The 17,451-nt window shown below is 32.9% G+C and overlaps 2 protein-coding genes across 2 annotated transcripts; one reads left to right on the top strand and one right to left on the bottom strand.

Annotated features, from left to right (window-relative positions):
* The first annotated feature begins 247 nt into the window (after positions 1-247).
* LOC129917080 (DDB1- and CUL4-associated factor 5) lies at positions 248-17,046 on the top strand. The gene is made up of 8 exons (XM_055997404.1): positions 248-1,495; positions 1,581-1,761; positions 12,346-12,612; positions 12,675-12,949; positions 13,005-13,135; positions 13,190-13,538; positions 13,596-14,033; positions 15,834-17,046. The coding sequence occupies exons 1-8, from the start codon at positions 1,246-1,248 to the stop codon at positions 16,652-16,654; spliced, it is 2,712 nt and encodes a 903-aa protein (XP_055853379.1). The 5' UTR covers positions 248-1,245; the 3' UTR covers positions 16,655-17,046.
* On the bottom strand, positions 4,648-10,506 carry LOC129917079 (uncharacterized). The gene is made up of 5 exons (XM_055997402.1): positions 8,205-10,506; positions 7,943-8,146; positions 7,788-7,883; positions 7,603-7,720; positions 4,648-7,443 (listed from the first exon to the last, which is right to left on the bottom strand). Exons 1-5 carry the CDS (start codon positions 10,297-10,299, stop codon positions 4,752-4,754), a joined length of 5,205 nt encoding a protein of 1,734 aa, XP_055853377.1. The 5' UTR covers positions 10,300-10,506; the 3' UTR covers positions 4,648-4,751.
* Positions 17,047-17,451: the final 405 nt, after the last annotated feature.

The raw sequence follows: 17,451 nt of genomic DNA, 5'->3' as shown, positions 1-17,451 counted from the left end.
AAGTAAAAATGACTTATTTTCATGCTCCAAAAGATTATTTCTCCATGGATAAATCTTAAAAATATCTACCACCAAAAAGTTAAATATTTCAAATGTGCTTAGCATTCAAATTCCATTCCGTGATCCGTTCTTTTAAGTAGTTGAACTACAAAAGAGCCAGATACTATATAAAGAAGAACATAGCACATACTCAAAAAAAAAAGTAAATACATAAGCATAGAATCAAATACAAAAAAAAAAAAAACAATTCCAGAAAATTGAACAAAGAAGTTCAGTACTATCGTTTATACTACAGGTTCCCCGAGAAAAAACTATTCTAAAAAAAGTGATTAAAATCATTTACTTGAATACAATTCATCAATAAATCAAAATTGGTCAAGATTTAAAACTACCTACAAACAAAAACAAAAAAAAAGTCGTGCAGACTTTTGTATAGTTGCCCCGACAGCTTATCTGAGCTGAGGAGAAAAAAAAAGTCTCAATTTTCCGTCTGGTTGGTTAATCATTTTTCACAACGTCGTCATCGACATTTAAATACTCTTTAGCTTATGTAGTCTTATCATTTTTATGTTTTATAATGATAATGAGATTATGACTTTTTAATTGCAATCATTGGAAAATCCTTAAAAATCAAAGTGAAAGTGATTTTTACTTGGGTGTATTTGATTTTTCAAACCGAATAAGGTGCCCCCAGATCATTGCTGTGGTCGTGGTCTTGGTGGAGGTGTGCGGTGACGGCGACGGTGACAACCGACGACGACGACAAGAACGAAAGAGAGTGCACAGAAGGTACATAAATAAAGTATCAGCTGAAAAGGCAGCACCAACAAAAAAGTATCTCTAAAAACACTAGAAATATAGAAATAAAAAAAATACGACAAATACGAAAAATGCATTTAGTTTTGCTTAAAAATTTTGACATTTGTTTCGGAATACACGAAAAGAGAAAAATTATAAATTGAGTATGAGTATCAGGGCTACATAAAAAAAAAACTACTACCTCCTTCGATGATGAAAAAGTCAGAATAGGAGCTCGAATATTCAATTAAATTCTATCTAAAAATCTATTGCCCGATTTGGTATTGCTCTCAGCGGATTAGATAGACGATACCCGACTCCACCTTTAGGACGGGTTCCTAAAAAAAGGTGTGAAGCTGTGTAAAGTGCTTGGCTTTAAAAATAAAAAAAAAAAACGAGATAAATTTTATTCTCATTCGACGAAATTGATTGAAATCCCCTCTGACGATGTCGAAACCATCGGCGACCATGTCGTCGCCTTCTTCGTCGTCGTCGTCATCATCAGAGATTGGACCAAACCTGCTGAAGCAAATAGTGGCTAGACAGCTTCAGCAGCGTAACCCTCAGGCCTTCCAATCGCATCTGTTTCGTGAGCGATTGCGTTTGGCCAGAAATTTGTATAAATTCGATTTAATTGCTCACTATGGGTGTGTAAATGCAATTGAGTTTTCAAATGGGGGTGATTTTCTAGCTTCAGGTGAGTCTTATTTTTTTATTTTCATCTTTTACCTATAAAAATATGTCTTATCTCTCTCGTGAAATAATTTCTTGCATTTTATAAGGTGGTGATGACAAACGCATTCTAATATGGGATGTCGAAAAAGCCATTGCTGGAGTTGAGAAACCTCGAGTACTGGACTCGGAGCATACAAGCAATGTTTTTTGCTTAGGATTCGACCGACTCAATAGAAAAGTATTCTCGGGTGGAAATGATGATCTAGTTATTGTGCACGACAATGAAACGTAAGTTTAACATTTCTTTTTTGTTTGGAAAAATAGATAGGAACAGGAGATAAAATTGGAAAAAAAAAGATAAATATTGTGACACTTCCTGTTTTTGTGTCGAAGGGAAAGGTTATTTTTAGAAAGATGTACATATGTGTAGAGTAGAGTAGGTGGTACCTAGTTAAAAAAATGTTCATGTGTAAAAACATGGAGGACATGAAGCTGGTAAAGTGTAGAATTTCATTTAACTGCTTTCAATCGTTTATATCAAATACCCTTTTTTTTGTCAATATTGAATTTTTACATTCTTTTTGACATACACAATGGATAGCTTATAATTCTAGAGAAATCGATTTTGTTTGCATAAATGTGCCCATAATAATTATTATGAAAGTGAACTAAGTCACTTTTTGTATTGTTTCAAAAAAACTAATTTATTTATGTGAATTTCCATTTGGACACAAAAAATCAATTCAGCCCTATTGTGAGTTTCATGTGGAATGTTTTCCACCCAGAATATTTTTGTTCGCATAGAATTTTTAAAGGTATCGTGAGTTGCACCCGAAATGAATTTACATTTTTCGCTAAACTAGTCACTTGCTCGGCATGAAAATTTAAGTAGAAAAGAGCTGTCGACAACCTCGCATATTACCTGAAAAAAAAAGTTGAAAATACCGAGAGATGTCCGACCGTGAACAACTTAATTTTTTCTGGGTGGAACCTTGTTCACGTGAAACTCACGATAGGGCTGATTACACCGGCACACAAAAAAAAAGTGTCATGTACCAGGAACCAGACATATCTTTCTATATTTTTTTGGACCTGCTGAATAAGAATTTTAAGTCCGTTTGGCCCGGTAACCCTCCAGTTTTCAGTAAAATGCAAAAAACTCAAAAAAGGAAGTTTTTTTTGCCTTTTTTGGTTTTTTTTTTGTTGCATTTTTCACAAAACTGGAGGGTGACTAGGCAAAACGGAAAACGGACTGAAATTCGGATTCAGCGGGTCCAAAATCATATAAGAAGATAGGTCCGGTCTAAATTACATATTTTTTTTGTGTGCTGGAAATGTCGCTGCCATCCCCGGCACACAAAAAAAAAGTGGCATGTATTTGAGACCAGACCTATCTTTCTATTTGTTTTTGGACCCGCTGAATCGGAATTCCTCCTTGTATACGAACAACGAATTGTTGTCATGCGAATAGAGTTAAATAGAGAAAAAGAGAAAGAAACCAAATGAACAATAACAGACTTGTGTGACTTAATAAAAATGTGAAGTTGATAATTGGAAAACCTGATCGGGCAGCGGTGGTGCGATGCGTAGTGCGTCGGCCTCCCAACCGCTAGGTCGTGAGTTCAAAAGAAATCATGATTCGTAAATTGTTGTCATGAATTCTACTACATAGTTGGTAATACCCAATTGCTCTAGAAATAAAAACGCAAGCTTATTTGCAGTTGAAATTTGCAGTTTTTGACATGTGTTTTATCAAAACAGTATGTATAATCATGTTGTTAAAAAACGCATTATGAAGAAAAAGTCATTTGAAGTTTAACTAAACAGGGATACACATGTAAAGCTACTGTCGTTTTCTTTCACACTATTAAGGAGTACTCTAAATTTTTACTCCTTTTTCTGGAGTGATAGAACATAATGAGAGTAATTTTTTTTTGTAATTGTGTGTGTGAACAGGCAAAAATGGATAATTTCCTTGAAAAAAATAGTGATAAGAGGCCTAGGGAACAAATTTTATGAATTGAAAAAAAAAAAAAAAAAATTAATAATAATAACCTATGAAGCATAATAAGCGTTCGTTAATAAGTCTGCATGTACACGAAGGCGCTAGGCGCAGAAATTATCTTCAAATTTCCTTTTTATATTCATTGCGGTGCGTCGCGAGCTTCTACACGTGGTATTTTTTTGAAGACGCAAATTTGACAGCTATTTTCTTTGGTTTTATTTTGTTCTTGTTTTTGTATGACGACTTCTACAGGAAGACGTAGACGACAAGATGCACATAAGAACAAGGGAGAGAAAAAGATCGATTTCTCCTTTGTTCTTATGTGCATCTTGTGCAGGCTATGTATTTTAATTCCAAAAAAAAACACAAATAAAAATATCCCATCATCGCAGAAAAAAAATGGGATTTTTTTTTATCTGGCACAGGATTTTTTTTATTGATGAAGAGCCCTGGCTGAAAAACTCTTTTATTCGATTTTCAATTTCATTTTGGAAAAAGTTTAGAATTAACGAAAATAATGGAAGCAGTATGTATGGCGGAATATAATATAATAGGAAATATATTCATAATGGTTGTTTTTGTAAATAACAAAAAAATTTTAAAGAAACACTTTTCGCATTTTTCTCTTTTCAAACAAAATTTTAAAATGTCAAACTTCAAATTCACAAGTGTGTGTGCAAATCGGTGTAAATCTGACTAAAAATGTGGAGTAAAATCCGTGGTACTCCGTTGTACTAAAATTACTCTGGAGTAATTTTTTTTTTACACTTTTGTGGCGTCAAAGAACACAAAACCTTCAAAAGTGCAAAAATAAGTACTAAAAGGGTACTCTCATTGGAGTGAAAGAAAACGAATTAAGTATACATGATAGAAACATCATGCAGCATTGGGCTATTTCTCTGTGAAAAGAGAAAAAACAATTATAAGCCAATTTTCTATACAAAAATTGGCCGACTTCTTTCAATCCTATGAATTCGTCTTAACATACAATTTTTCTTATTTTCAAATAATTGGACTAATTGGTTATTATTGGATGAAGTTCTTGCCAGCAAAATCGTCTAATTTTTAACTGTCAGATAATTTTGTATTCGTTATTCAGAAAAATGTTTCTGTCTCAAAGGAAGAATATTTCTTACAGAACAAGTACAGAATAGAAACTATTTGCAAAGAAATAAAAATTGGCCCGATTTCTTTTTATTCTTTCGTTATAATTTATAAACATATAATGAAGATCAATTTAAAAAAGCCAACAATTTTTTTAAAGTAACTTAACTCATGAAAGTTCTTTGGCCATATTATCTACACTGTAAAATGTATCCAAATATTGATCGCAAATGTTAAAGTTGAAATCAGGATCCTGTTCAATGTAATAACCACGGCCAATCAGCTCCAAGTCAATCGATTCATTTGCGAAAATCTTCAACTGATTGAAAGAAAAAGATTTTATAACACTTTTAAGTTTTATATTCCACAGTCCGTATGGACTAAGGAAGGTGTGACTTTCTCGAATAGTATTATAAACAACGTTAGGATTGACCCAATTTTTCGTATGGTCCTTCTGAAGTGTGTAAGATATTGTGATATCATCATCAAACGATATGAAATAATATCGTTCACCACATCGATAGTAATTATTACCAACTGAAGTCATAGTCAGTGCAAAGTTTTCAATTACAGAGTTAAAACTATTCTGCAAACTTTTATTTATTAATTTAAAGTTTAATCCAATATCACTGAACTTAATCGAATTGTAATTCAGTCCTTTAGATATATCTGCTTTTATAAAAATCTCAGATCCATTGAGTAACCGTTGAAGTTCATTGTTAATTGTGTCATGTTTCCATACATAAAATGGTGAGGATCCAGTAGTATTGCTGTTGAATATATTATTATTGTGAGTGAATTTGCTATATTCGCTTAGTGTCGATTTATGTTCATTTATATGATTTTTCATATCTGTAATTCTCTCAATAATATTTGACCTTAATGTTTCAACGTCATTCACCTGCAAACTTTTTGGCAGTTGAAATTTCTTCCAAACTTGAGCAGCAAATGGAAAATAATGTTGTTTGAATGCTTGTAATGCTATGCTGTATTTTTCAAACAATAAATTCGATTGTATTAAAAGTTTAAGGTTAACAAGTGCATGGCTTAGTTCAGTATTAGTAACTTTTATGCTCATCATTGGTGCTGAAACAATGTGAGCCATATACTCGGCTTGTTTTACACTGTCCGAGTAAGAATCGATGCGATCATAAATGTCGATTAGAATGGAAAATCCTTCCTCAATCTTCTCTATGTAACGCATTAAATCACTCTGGAGTTCGAAACTCATTTTGTGGGTGAACTTTTGTAATAATGATTTAACATCCTTTAGAGTTTTTTTAACAGTCCATTTAGTAAGATCCAATTTGGCACCTGAAGATCCGTTTACCGAAGCCACAATCTCATTGACAGTTTGTTCTATTTGTCGAAGATCCGGCATTACAACGTCATACACTTGGCCTTCTAATTTATCCAAGTCTCTCAGTTGACTGCTATAATCTGAAATTTGACTATTAATTTTACTTATCATTCCTTCGTCATTTTTTAATTTTTGAATAATATTAAAAACAATTTCCACGCTATTCAAAACAGATTGAAAATTATTGATACGACGAATAGATCTTTCAAGTTTTAATTCTCTTTTTATTTTTTCTTCATTCTTCTCTTCTGGTTTGAGTCCATCTAATATTTTTTTTTCTTTTTCTATAATATCTTTTCTTGAATTCGTGAAATCATTTATTTCATTTTGAATTCTTTTTAAATCTATTTCCCTAACCTCTATATCTGAAATGCTATTTGCTTTTCTATTTTGCACTTTTTCAATTTGTGCTTTTAGCTGTCCAATTTTTTCAGAAATTTGAATTTTATCCCTTTGTGAAATTGATAAATCTTCTCGGTTTTTTTCTAATTTCTCAACCACATCTAAAAGCTTTTCAGCTACTAATTTGGGTTTGTTATTCAAAACTTCTGTAACTCGATACATTAACCTCAGATTCGGATCAATTGTGGGAATTTTAACTGGAGCTGAACCCGAACTCGGATTAACAAGCATTCCATCAGCTATTCCAGATACACTTGTAACTGCCACACCCACCATAGCACCAACAGGTCCGAAAAAGCTTAGAGTAGAAGCAGCAAGTTTAAGTGGTAGAAGCACGGAACGAACTAGCATCAATTTACGAATTTCTGCTCTGTTCTTCTCCAGGGCTACTATTGCTTTTTCGGTAGAATTTCTTTTTTCTTCTATTTCATCAATTATCGCTTTTATTTTACTATCCGATTCTTCCAAAAGACTATTAATTTCAGGTTCAATTTTATTTTCAATAAAATCATTTGCCTCTTGAATTTTACTACGCAAGTTATTTTCGTAATCGTTACGATAATTTTGAACAATTTCTAATTGCTGATTTTCACGAATTTCCTTAACATTGGATTCAATAGTGCTCAAGTATAGAGGCAAATTAACTACTGTCTTGCTTTGGCGTTTTTCTTTTAATGTAAAGACTTTGGTTAAGGCAGCAGTGTATACGTAACTGAGAACTTTTTTTTGTTGTGTATTGTTCTCAGATTTAGCGAATTTCTCAATGCGATGAAGTAAGGAATTGTAAAACGGGACTAAATCAATTTTATTTCTTAATTGGAAGAATTGACTCTCTAATCCTTCGTATTCCTTAACAAAGGCAAGCGTATTATATTGTGCTCTGATGTAGTCATCATTATCGATATTTTCTATGAAGGCTCTCAATTCTGATTCCTTTATATTTTCAAATAAATTCATTCTCAAAAAGTTCTTAAAAGCATTAATTGCCAGGTATGGATTCGCCATAAGAGTATTTGATCGTGATTTTTCGCCATTCTTATTGATTCCGGGTTTTCCATAGTTTCCAGCTGGAACTGTATCGCCATCCTTCCATTTGATACTGTGGAATGAATGAATAAAAAAGAAAATTAAATGGTTTACCCTTAATATAAATATCGAACTGAATTGGCTAATGAATTCAAGCGGTTAAAACAACTAATTTTTAACCGCTAGAGTAGGTATATTCTTTTGATAAAAACGAATTTTCATAACTTCTTACTCTAGAAAGCTTGTACTCTTAGTAAATCCAAAAAAAATTTGGTAATAATATTCCACTGTTCTTCCTTCCGATGTTTTTTCGCCACCAGGACCACCTTGACCTTCTGCTCCGAGAGGACCTTGAATTTATCATTTCTTATTATACTTATGTCCCTTCAAAGCCACATAATCCAAAAAATCGATTACCTGTATTATTTGATATTTTCACATTAACGGCTTTGCCAAAACCATTAATTAAAACATTACCAGGGTATCCTCCTCTTCCACCAACACCTCCATTCCCTTAAAAAACAATGTTTATTATTTTATTAAATATTAGATCCATATTTAATTTTTCAAACCTCCATCAGTAGGCTTCGTTGGCGGTTTTGGTGAAACAGTAAAATGATGCATAGCTACATGAGAGATGGGAGGACTTATAACAGTAGCAGACCTATTTGTAAAGCGGTAATTATTTTCATTCAAGTAATTTCTCATTTCTGCGAAATCTCCCTTGAAATTGAAGAATGAGTTTGGTACCTCCTTGCCTTTAATTCCATTTGCACCTACACCACAAAAAAAATAAGGTCAATGATATCTGGAGCCGAATATCAAAATTCTTACCATTTCCACCATCTTGTCCTGGTCCCCCTTTGCCTCCGTTTGATTGAACCTCCAAGTACTCAATATTTATGAATTCTTTACCGAGACCGAAGAAATGCCCACCTGGGTCACCTGGAAGTCCTGGCAAACCATCCGCACCATTTTCCGAATTAAAAGAAGATGATTTCGCACGACTTTTTTCATGTGAAATTCCTGGTTTCCCATCCAAAACTATTCTCTGTTTACCAAAGACTTCCCATGTGGGCGCAATAATGAAAAATTGAGGATCTTTTCCTGATTTGTCTATCGTGGAATCCAGAAAAATTTTGTTTAATGCAAAGATCTGTACGTTTGTTGCTTGCGACCAGCATTCAATTTTAACCACATCACTCATTCTAACATTGTATCCCTTGACTATCATCGGCTTTGTTGGAGATGGACATGAAAACTCAAGTTCACTTAAAAACGCCCTAAAAATAGACTTTAAATGTTTCAATTGAAATTGATTCATTATCAATCTTCTGATTTTTCTATAAATTGGTTCAGTGCCAATTTCTTTCACTATATTTTCTAAATCCCCAACATCTTTAAGTGATTTACTTTTTGAGCTTTCGCATGATCTCATTATATACGCTATACGGTTATCTTGTTTCAATTTTTGAGCACTATAGGAAGCTAAATTTGTTTGCAAGTTATTTAAAAACTCATAGATTTTGTTCATATTTTCTATTGATTCAACAATACCTTCCACTTCAATTTTTAATACCAGCATGTATAAATCTGCGTTGCTATCTGACACTGTTGTAAAAAAATTCAACGCATTTATATCTTCGTAAATGATGTCTAAATTTGTTAACGATACAGAAATATTCAAATATTTGGTTGCATTAAGAACATTTTGAAAAAGTTCGAGCGGTTCATTTCCGCTTTTTATTTTAGAAACAACATCAAAAGCAGTTGAAATTTGATCACGTAACATTTCAATATCATAATATTGCTTCTCTAACTGTACATAGTGTGTAAGAGTGTCATTGCCTAATTTGTATAAGTGATTCGTTAATGCGTCTCGGAATATATCACTGACTATTCGGTCAACAATAGTTTTTGAAGCTTTGGATAATGCAAAACCGAAATCGTCTTTGTTTTTCTCAACAAAGTTTAGATTTTCTTGTGTCATTTTAATAATTGCATTAATTTCATTGTTAGTTGCTTTAAGCTTAGTCAATAACCCTTGACCAGCAGGCTGTCGAAAAATTGCAAGTTTTGTATAAGAATTGTTGTTGTTTTTTTGTAATAAAACATCGATCAGGTTCACAAACATTTTATACTTCTCAATGTTATCTATTTTTTTGCTATATGTATCTCTTTTGTCTTTTAAATAATTACCAATACCTTCTAAAACAGATTGATTATCATTGACCAAATAAAACGTACCATCATCAGACTGATCGTACATGTTTTCAACTTTTGTAGCCACCAGTGCTATTCCGTCATGGAATTTAGTAATATTTTTAATAAATTCACCAATATGTTCAAATAAATCGTCGAAATCATTTTTGTTTCCATTATTCTTGAGCGAATCGTAATTTATTACAAAGATGAATTTTACTTTTTTAACCTGATTCATAAGAATATTTTGAAAATATATTGAAGATATTTCATATTCAAGATTTCGATTATCACGAAAGCCTGCACAGTCTATGTAAGTTATTTGGTTTTTTATATCAATCATTGTTTCAGGAATTAGAGTTTTGGACGATGAACCCGTTCCAATTCTATCTTCATCGTCGACGATTACGCGATATCCATTTTGGTTAATAGCTCTCAATTTATGTCCAACTAGAGCAGATACCAGCGTTGTTTTTCCAGAGCCAGTGTTTCCCATCACCAAGACTATTTCTTCATGTTGCCCGGTCAAAACGAGCTCTTTTTTGTGATCATGCCAGAAATTGACAATTGTTGTGTATTCACTGTTTACATGACGTCGCACAAGACTATGTTTTTCAGTCACTTTATGATCATAATCAAGATCACGAGCCGATGTTAATAGAAATATCAAACAGATAATAGTAGTCGTTAGTAAAATCCGAACCATTATGATAGAATCACAAATCATAAACTACATTTATTAGAATCTCAAAAATATAATGAATTCAGCTTTTTCAAGCTTTTTTCCACCATCAAGATGTTAAACGATTTTCAAGTCTAGGCAGAAAATAATTATCAACAATTGAGCAAGGAAAGTAAATTCCGAGAATGATTAGATTGCAATCAATTGGAGCGCACAGAAAGAACATTTATTTAAGACTGATGGCTACAGTAAAACCATTGCACTTATATTAAAACATTTTCAAATGGTACATAATGCAATGATACATATGTACATTCAATAGAACATGAAATATAAGATGTGTTTAATTTTTTTATTTTCTGGGAATTTTGTTATTCTGTTTCAATTTGTTCCCCAAGCATCTTCATTGAAAATCCCGCTTCTATATGAAGACTGCAATAAGAAAAAAACAAAATCAATCCAACATTTTTGTTGTTGTTTCTTGTGTTATTTTTCATTTAAAAAAGAAAACATAGCGGGAAAAGTCCAATAATTTTATTTTTGCATTATTTATTCTTATCATAATTAGTTATACGATTACATATACATATAATGTATATTGATTTCTTTATAATCGAAGTTAGTGTTAATACTGGTTAAAATTTTCAATGCAAAGACGAAGATTTAATAATAGCATGATGACCACTTAATAAAGTATATGGAAAAAAGACCTTAGGTCTTACAGGCATATAGTTAAATTAAAAAAAAAAAAAAAAAAAAAAAAAAAAAAATAAACAAAGCTATTCAAGACTAACTTCTAACATTCTAGCAGTTATTATATTGAATCAAAAAGAGATGCTACTGAAGAAGTGGTTGTGCCAACCTATATTTTGTATAACAGTTTATAACAGAATTAGGAAGTTAACTGCGTTTATTTTTTCATTAATGTAGGTACAATCATTGCACTGCCAAAGCAAAATTATATTTATGTGGCCTGAATTTATGTCTTTCGTTCTGTGGCAATAAGACAGAGTTAAGTAAAAAAAAAATTAAAACAAATCATCTCTTATCTATATTTACTCATTACATATAAGTTTTAATTTAAAAACAAAATTACAGAAACTAAGCTATGAATCATGCATTAATGTAGAGAGAAAAATTTCAATTCAATTAAAACTAAAAACCTTAAAAAAATAACATTGAAAATGAATTTTTTTTAAATTCCTTAAGGGCCAGTTTCACAAACGTGGATCAGCCTTGGTTAAGGAATTTAACTCGCCGATTTCGGCGGATTAGCTGCGGGTCACCCTTGGTTCAAGCATGGATGTGGCTTTTTTTTTGACATATATGGACCTTGAACCAGTGCTAAAACTCAGCTTTACTATCGATTTCAATAGATAAAAGTTGCTGATCCACGGATTAAATATTTGTACAACCGGCCCTAAGTCCACATAAGCTAATCTGTCTTATTGCCACAATTAGCCACGAAAAATCATTAATTTTTTTACTGAAATCCAAAAACAGACAAAAAGCTTTTCAAACACATATCAAATTTTAAACAGATCAAAATATAAAAAGTTAACACCCTACTAAATTGTGAGTAGTTGGTTAGCAGTTGTTTTATAGTTTTCAAATTGAAATCATCTGGAAAGGTAAAATGTTCATTTAAATGATATTCCTTAATGAAATGATCAGGATATTGCAGTTTAAAAAAAATTGTACAAGAGTCAAACAAAAAACCTGAAGCTTAATAAATATGCTTTTCAAATGTTTTTTTATTAAAAAAAAAATCCCACTTTCTTATGAAGAAAAATAAAAATAAAAAATTGTTTAAAATTTTGGTTTAGTGATAATTCTAATGATTGCGCGGTTACGCTTTTTGAAAAAAAAAAAAAAACTAAACCAATGCAACTTTCATATGTTTTTTGTTTGTTCATAAAACGATAATTTTCCACATTGATACAGACTATCGAAAATCACGAATGTTTTTCTTCCTTTAATTTGTGGACTAGTGTAGGAATATTATTACTTTTTTTTCAGTCATTAATTGAAATTAATTTGATAAAAAGAACCTGTAAACTATTGTAAAATTGTTTTTTTTTTTCTTAACAGCGGTAAACTTCACAATGTATACAAACATGAGAAACCAGTCTATGGACTATCAATTGATCCCACATGTGACGATATTTTTGCGACTGCATGCGAAGATGGACAAATACTCGTTTTCGATCAACGTATTGATCCAGCTGATCCTCTTGTTGTAGCTAAATATCGTGCATCATTTCATGCTGTACAATTTCATCCATTTGGGGGAAATTATCTTGTCACAGCCAATTCAAAACGTGGAGCTGCTTTTTGGGATATCCGAAAACCCCACAGGTAAACATGGATTTCGAGAAAATTAAGAAATGATTTCTTAAAAAAAATTATATCATTTTTAGCCCCGTCATTCAATACGGTTTCGATGAGAGCCATCCAAGTTACATGAGTGTAAGGTTCAACAGTTTTGGTAATCTAATTTTAGCACTTCGTCGACGTCTTCCACCGATCTTGTATAATACATTCTCATCCGAACCAATTTGCCAATTCTACCATCCGGATTATTATAACTCGTGTACCATGAAAAGTTGTACATTTGCTGGCGAAGACGATGAATTGGTGCTATCCGGATCAGATGATTTCAATTTGTATGTCTGGCGTGTATCTGATGCAGATTGTAAGTTGACCCTCGAAAGTTGTGTTGTTTTTTGTTGCAACTGATATCATTCTAGTGGAATTGACTGATCAATGGATTGAATCAACACAAATGGTACTTTACGGACATCGTTCAATTGTTAATCAGGTGCGATACAATCGTGAGAAATGTATTCTGGCTTCGTCGGGAGTTGAAAAAATCGTTAAGGTAAGAGATTATTTTATAACCTGTTGAATTAACTTACTTAACTTGATTCGACAGCTTTGGAGTCCATTTAATCAAAAAGACTGGACTGGATCGCTAATGGAAGAAGCTACATGTTCTGAAAATCCCCGAGATCTCTTCTCGCCATTTACTTTCCCTTCATTGACACCACAAAGCTGGTCTCATATGCCGCACGACTATAGCAGTCGCAATACAAATGAAGATCCAAGGATGATGGCATTTTTCGATTCACTCATTCAACAAGAGATTGAAGGCTGGGATACTAATAACTCATCTGACTCTCAACTCGCATCAGATGGTGGCGAAAGTACACATAGTCCAAATAATAGTTCGATTGAAGACTCAGATGAACAGGAATTGTTACGTTATTTTGTTCGTAAAAGAGGTACAATTCTAAAAATACAAAAAAATATTAAAACTTATTTGATTATGTTTTTTTCAGAACGCCATCGTAAAAATTCTATTTTAAATAAAATGAAAATTCAAACACACAGATATGCCAATCGTATAGCTTACCTTATTGCAACCAAACGGAATACATTGCGTCGGTTGGCATTGAAGGGAGCTTCGAATTCAAATCGACGTCCACAGCGACTTAATATAGCTGGGAGAGGTACATCTCATCGAGCTGGGGCAAACAGTCGCATAACTCATAATTCAAAACGTAGTGGCCGAGGGAATCACTATGGTTATCGTGATCGTGGCCAAGGACCCAGTGGCAGTGGTTTAACTAATTCTCGTAGAAAAAAGAACAAAAAGCAAAGAAGAATATCTGTAAATGTTACTTCGTCTGATGATGATGATCAAGTTCCTTTACCAAGCAATCATTTAAATGTAGCTATCCCGAGTACGAGTACTGGAATTACTTCTAGTGGAAAAGGTGAGTAATTATTTTAATTCAATATTATCTGCTCTTAGCAATTCATATAATTGAGTAAAGTTCAATAACTGGTCTTAGGTTGGGTTAGTTGTTCTTTTTATTATCGCAATTAGATAATGTAGATCCATTCTAATATCCTAAAATTTATGAATTCTACAAATATAAAAATAAACTAAATTAAAACGCTGATAACAAAGAGATTTAATCTCTTAGCTTTGATGCATCTTTAAATCATCTTCTCCACGCTATTTGGAGGCGTTTGTAAACTTCAACAGGCTCTCTTGCCTAAAACGTCAGTTATCTAAGTTTTCTGAGGAAATTGTTTCTTTGGTTACTAGTGACATAGTAGTTAGGAATTTCTTGTTAATCTCATCCTAACCACATTCTCTCCATATTCATCTTCTTGTGATATCTTAGGAGTTTGTTTACCACAGTAGTGCTCAGTAGGTATTTTTTAGTCTACTCTGAGTTTGTCCGTATTCTGAATGTAAACTCGTCAGTACTTTCAGCTCATCAGAATCCCTAGCTTCTCCCATGACACGAGTGTCTACTTGAATTGAATGCCAGAAGAAGGCTGTTGGCAGAGCACACAGATTGGCAGAGCACAGGTTGGCATTTTGCATATTGTCCAAAAATCAGTGTCTTATAGACTGGCAAAATTAGGTTTAAGCAAAGGAAATGAGTCATGAGTTTCTAAAATATTTGTTAAACCAAACCGAAGTAATAGCAGTTTCCCATTTGATACTTCGTTGGTGGATCGGCTCTTAGTTGTCATTACTAGGTTGGGTTAGATTGTACGGGGTGATTATTCAACAAGCCGAATCATCTCATTTGAATCTCATTGAATTCATTGTGCTCCCGATTTGTATGGGCATCCTCAATGAACCATCCAGAAATTTGAATAAATTTCATATTATTTAGTGGCAATGGCGAGAAGTCATCTAGCTCGTCCAAGAAGTTTTCTCCACGAGCTGTTTTTTCTGGTTTTATCTAAGTTCGGGCATTCTTGAAACCCTCTATATAAGTCAGATGATAGAATGTTCATTCTTTTCCCATTGAATTGTGACTTTTTAGTATTCTAACAAAAAGGGACAATTGGGGTCTGCTTAGCTTGCTCTTGGTTGGCCAAAGATATCCAAAAAACCGACAATTTTCTAGTGCTGACAATCTGTCGTTAGCAGATTTCAAGAAACTTTGTTGTAGTCTACTTTTTAACGACTTCCAAAAAAGAGGAGGAATTCAATTCGTCTGTATTTTTTTTTCTTTTTTTATATGCTTCATAACTTTGGACTGAGTGAACCCGTTTTGATAATTTTTTTTTTTTTGTATTGGAAAGCTGGTGGTGAGTTCTGTTCTGGCTATAAAAACTATCAGAAAAACCAAAAACCATAAGTTAAAAATGATTATTTCATGTTCGAGTGGCATAAGTGTCTAATATACATTTTGCCTCGGTTCAAGTGTTGATCTGTGATCCCTTTCTGGCCAATTCAAATTTACTACAAGATTTATTTTTATTACCTCATAATTGTTGCTATCAAGAAGGAAAGATGTTTAATCGTTTTTCGAACTCGGTCTCTCCACCGATGCACACTAGATCGAACATTACTCGAAGAATCTTTCTCAGAAATGAGCCCAGGTTTTCATCCCCTCTTTCTAATGTGTATGCCTCCCCTCAAATACAAATAGGGAGGCCATTGAAGCCCAATGCTTTATTGTTCTTAAGCTCTCAAACAATTTTTATAAATATCCTAGCTATGAAATGAATAAATAAAAATAAACAAACTCTTTCAAACATTTCAGATGCAATCCTTCGTCTACGACAACAGCAACTATTGGTTGAAGATTCCGACGAAGATGATGATGATGACGAAGTTATTGTTCCAATTGTACCCGTGCCAGATGTCAGTCACATACCAATCATACCACCAAGACCAGCAATAAAAATAAATGGTTTTGGTCATGCACACGATGATTCTCCGCAATCACCACCGCCTGTACAAACACGTAGTAATGTCAATCGCCGTCGTAAAATCGACTTGGACATCTACTCTAGCCATTCGAATTCTCGCCTATCGAATAGCAGTTTTCTAGATGAAACGTCCAGTTCCTCCACCGATTGCAATCATCATCTCTCAAGCAAACGGAGAAAATTCACAAATACCACAACCAATCCCGTTGCATCTGATGCTGATGCCATCATCACCACCAGCACCACCGCTAACAATATAAATAATAATAATAATAACAATAATGATAGTAACCACTCGACTGATATAGCCAAAACTTCTAGCAATAGTATTAACACTGATTCAATAGCCGCCGGAACTTCGTCGTCCTTCATTGAAGCCGAAGCGAATAATAACAATCGTAGCAATAGCAACGAACAGCTATTGCATTCATCTCATCATCTTCTTACCCCGGATAGTGGGATAAGTGAGGCCACACTTACACCTCATTGTAGTGCTCCCGAATGTCGCAATCCAACACGAACTCCATGTGATCACAATAGCGGTGCTAATAGTGGCAATAATATCGTTAATATAAATTTGTTTCAACAAAAAGTCTCCAGGGTGCGGAGAAATTATCGAAAGAAATTCGCCGATGAGTCTGAAAGTGATTAAGAAAAAGGAAAGGAGGAAGAAGAAAAGACCAGCATGGAGAAGATTTAAGTTAAGTTTTGTTCGAGCAGAAGCTGTGATGCGTGGACGCTTTATGTTGTGTGTCATTTAATTATTTTTTTATTTTTAAATACAACAATTTTCATTTTATTTTTATTTTATTTTCATTCTAACATTTTTTATCAAAATGATATTTTTTTCTTTATTAGTTTTTAAGAGAATTTTATTTTGAATATTTTTATTTTATTTTATTACATCTATATATTACGGGCAATGGATAATTGTTCGTTTATCTGCAAAATTATACCTACTTTAATGAAAAATAATTTTGTTTTATTGTTTTATAATTTACAACTTTGAGAAGAACTGTTAAATACTTTCCTTTTCTTTGTAGATTTAAGTTATCAGAAATAAATGAAAAACTTATAATATACCTATTTGCGCTATAATTAATTTTACTGGCTCATTGACTTAACTTTTAATTTCTAATTACATTCAAAAATCTCCCATTTCACGAGTAGGTACATATTTTATTTTTCAAAATTTAGAATCGAGCAATTTTAATTGTGTTGAGAGATTTTCAAGTCTGGGGTATTGGTAAGCAGTGTTTTTTTTTTTATTGCTATCCGTATCCGCAATTGGAGTTAAAATGTATTACAAAACAACACGCAGCTGCCGATAAGTAGATAATAAAGCTGCATATAGAATTTTTCCCTTTATTAATGTCTCTGCATTTTAATATATGTTTAATTTTGATATGTGGGAAATCTTACTACATAGAGCTTTTCCAGGAAAACAAA

The sequence above is a fragment of the Episyrphus balteatus genome, chromosome 3, assembly GCF_945859705.1.
Source record: "Episyrphus balteatus chromosome 3, idEpiBalt1.1, whole genome shotgun sequence".
NCBI classification, from domain to species: Eukaryota; Metazoa; Arthropoda; class Insecta; order Diptera; family Syrphidae; genus Episyrphus; species Episyrphus balteatus.
Note: the sequence above shows the minus strand (reverse complement) of the source record. Positions and strands in the feature narration are given on the sequence as shown.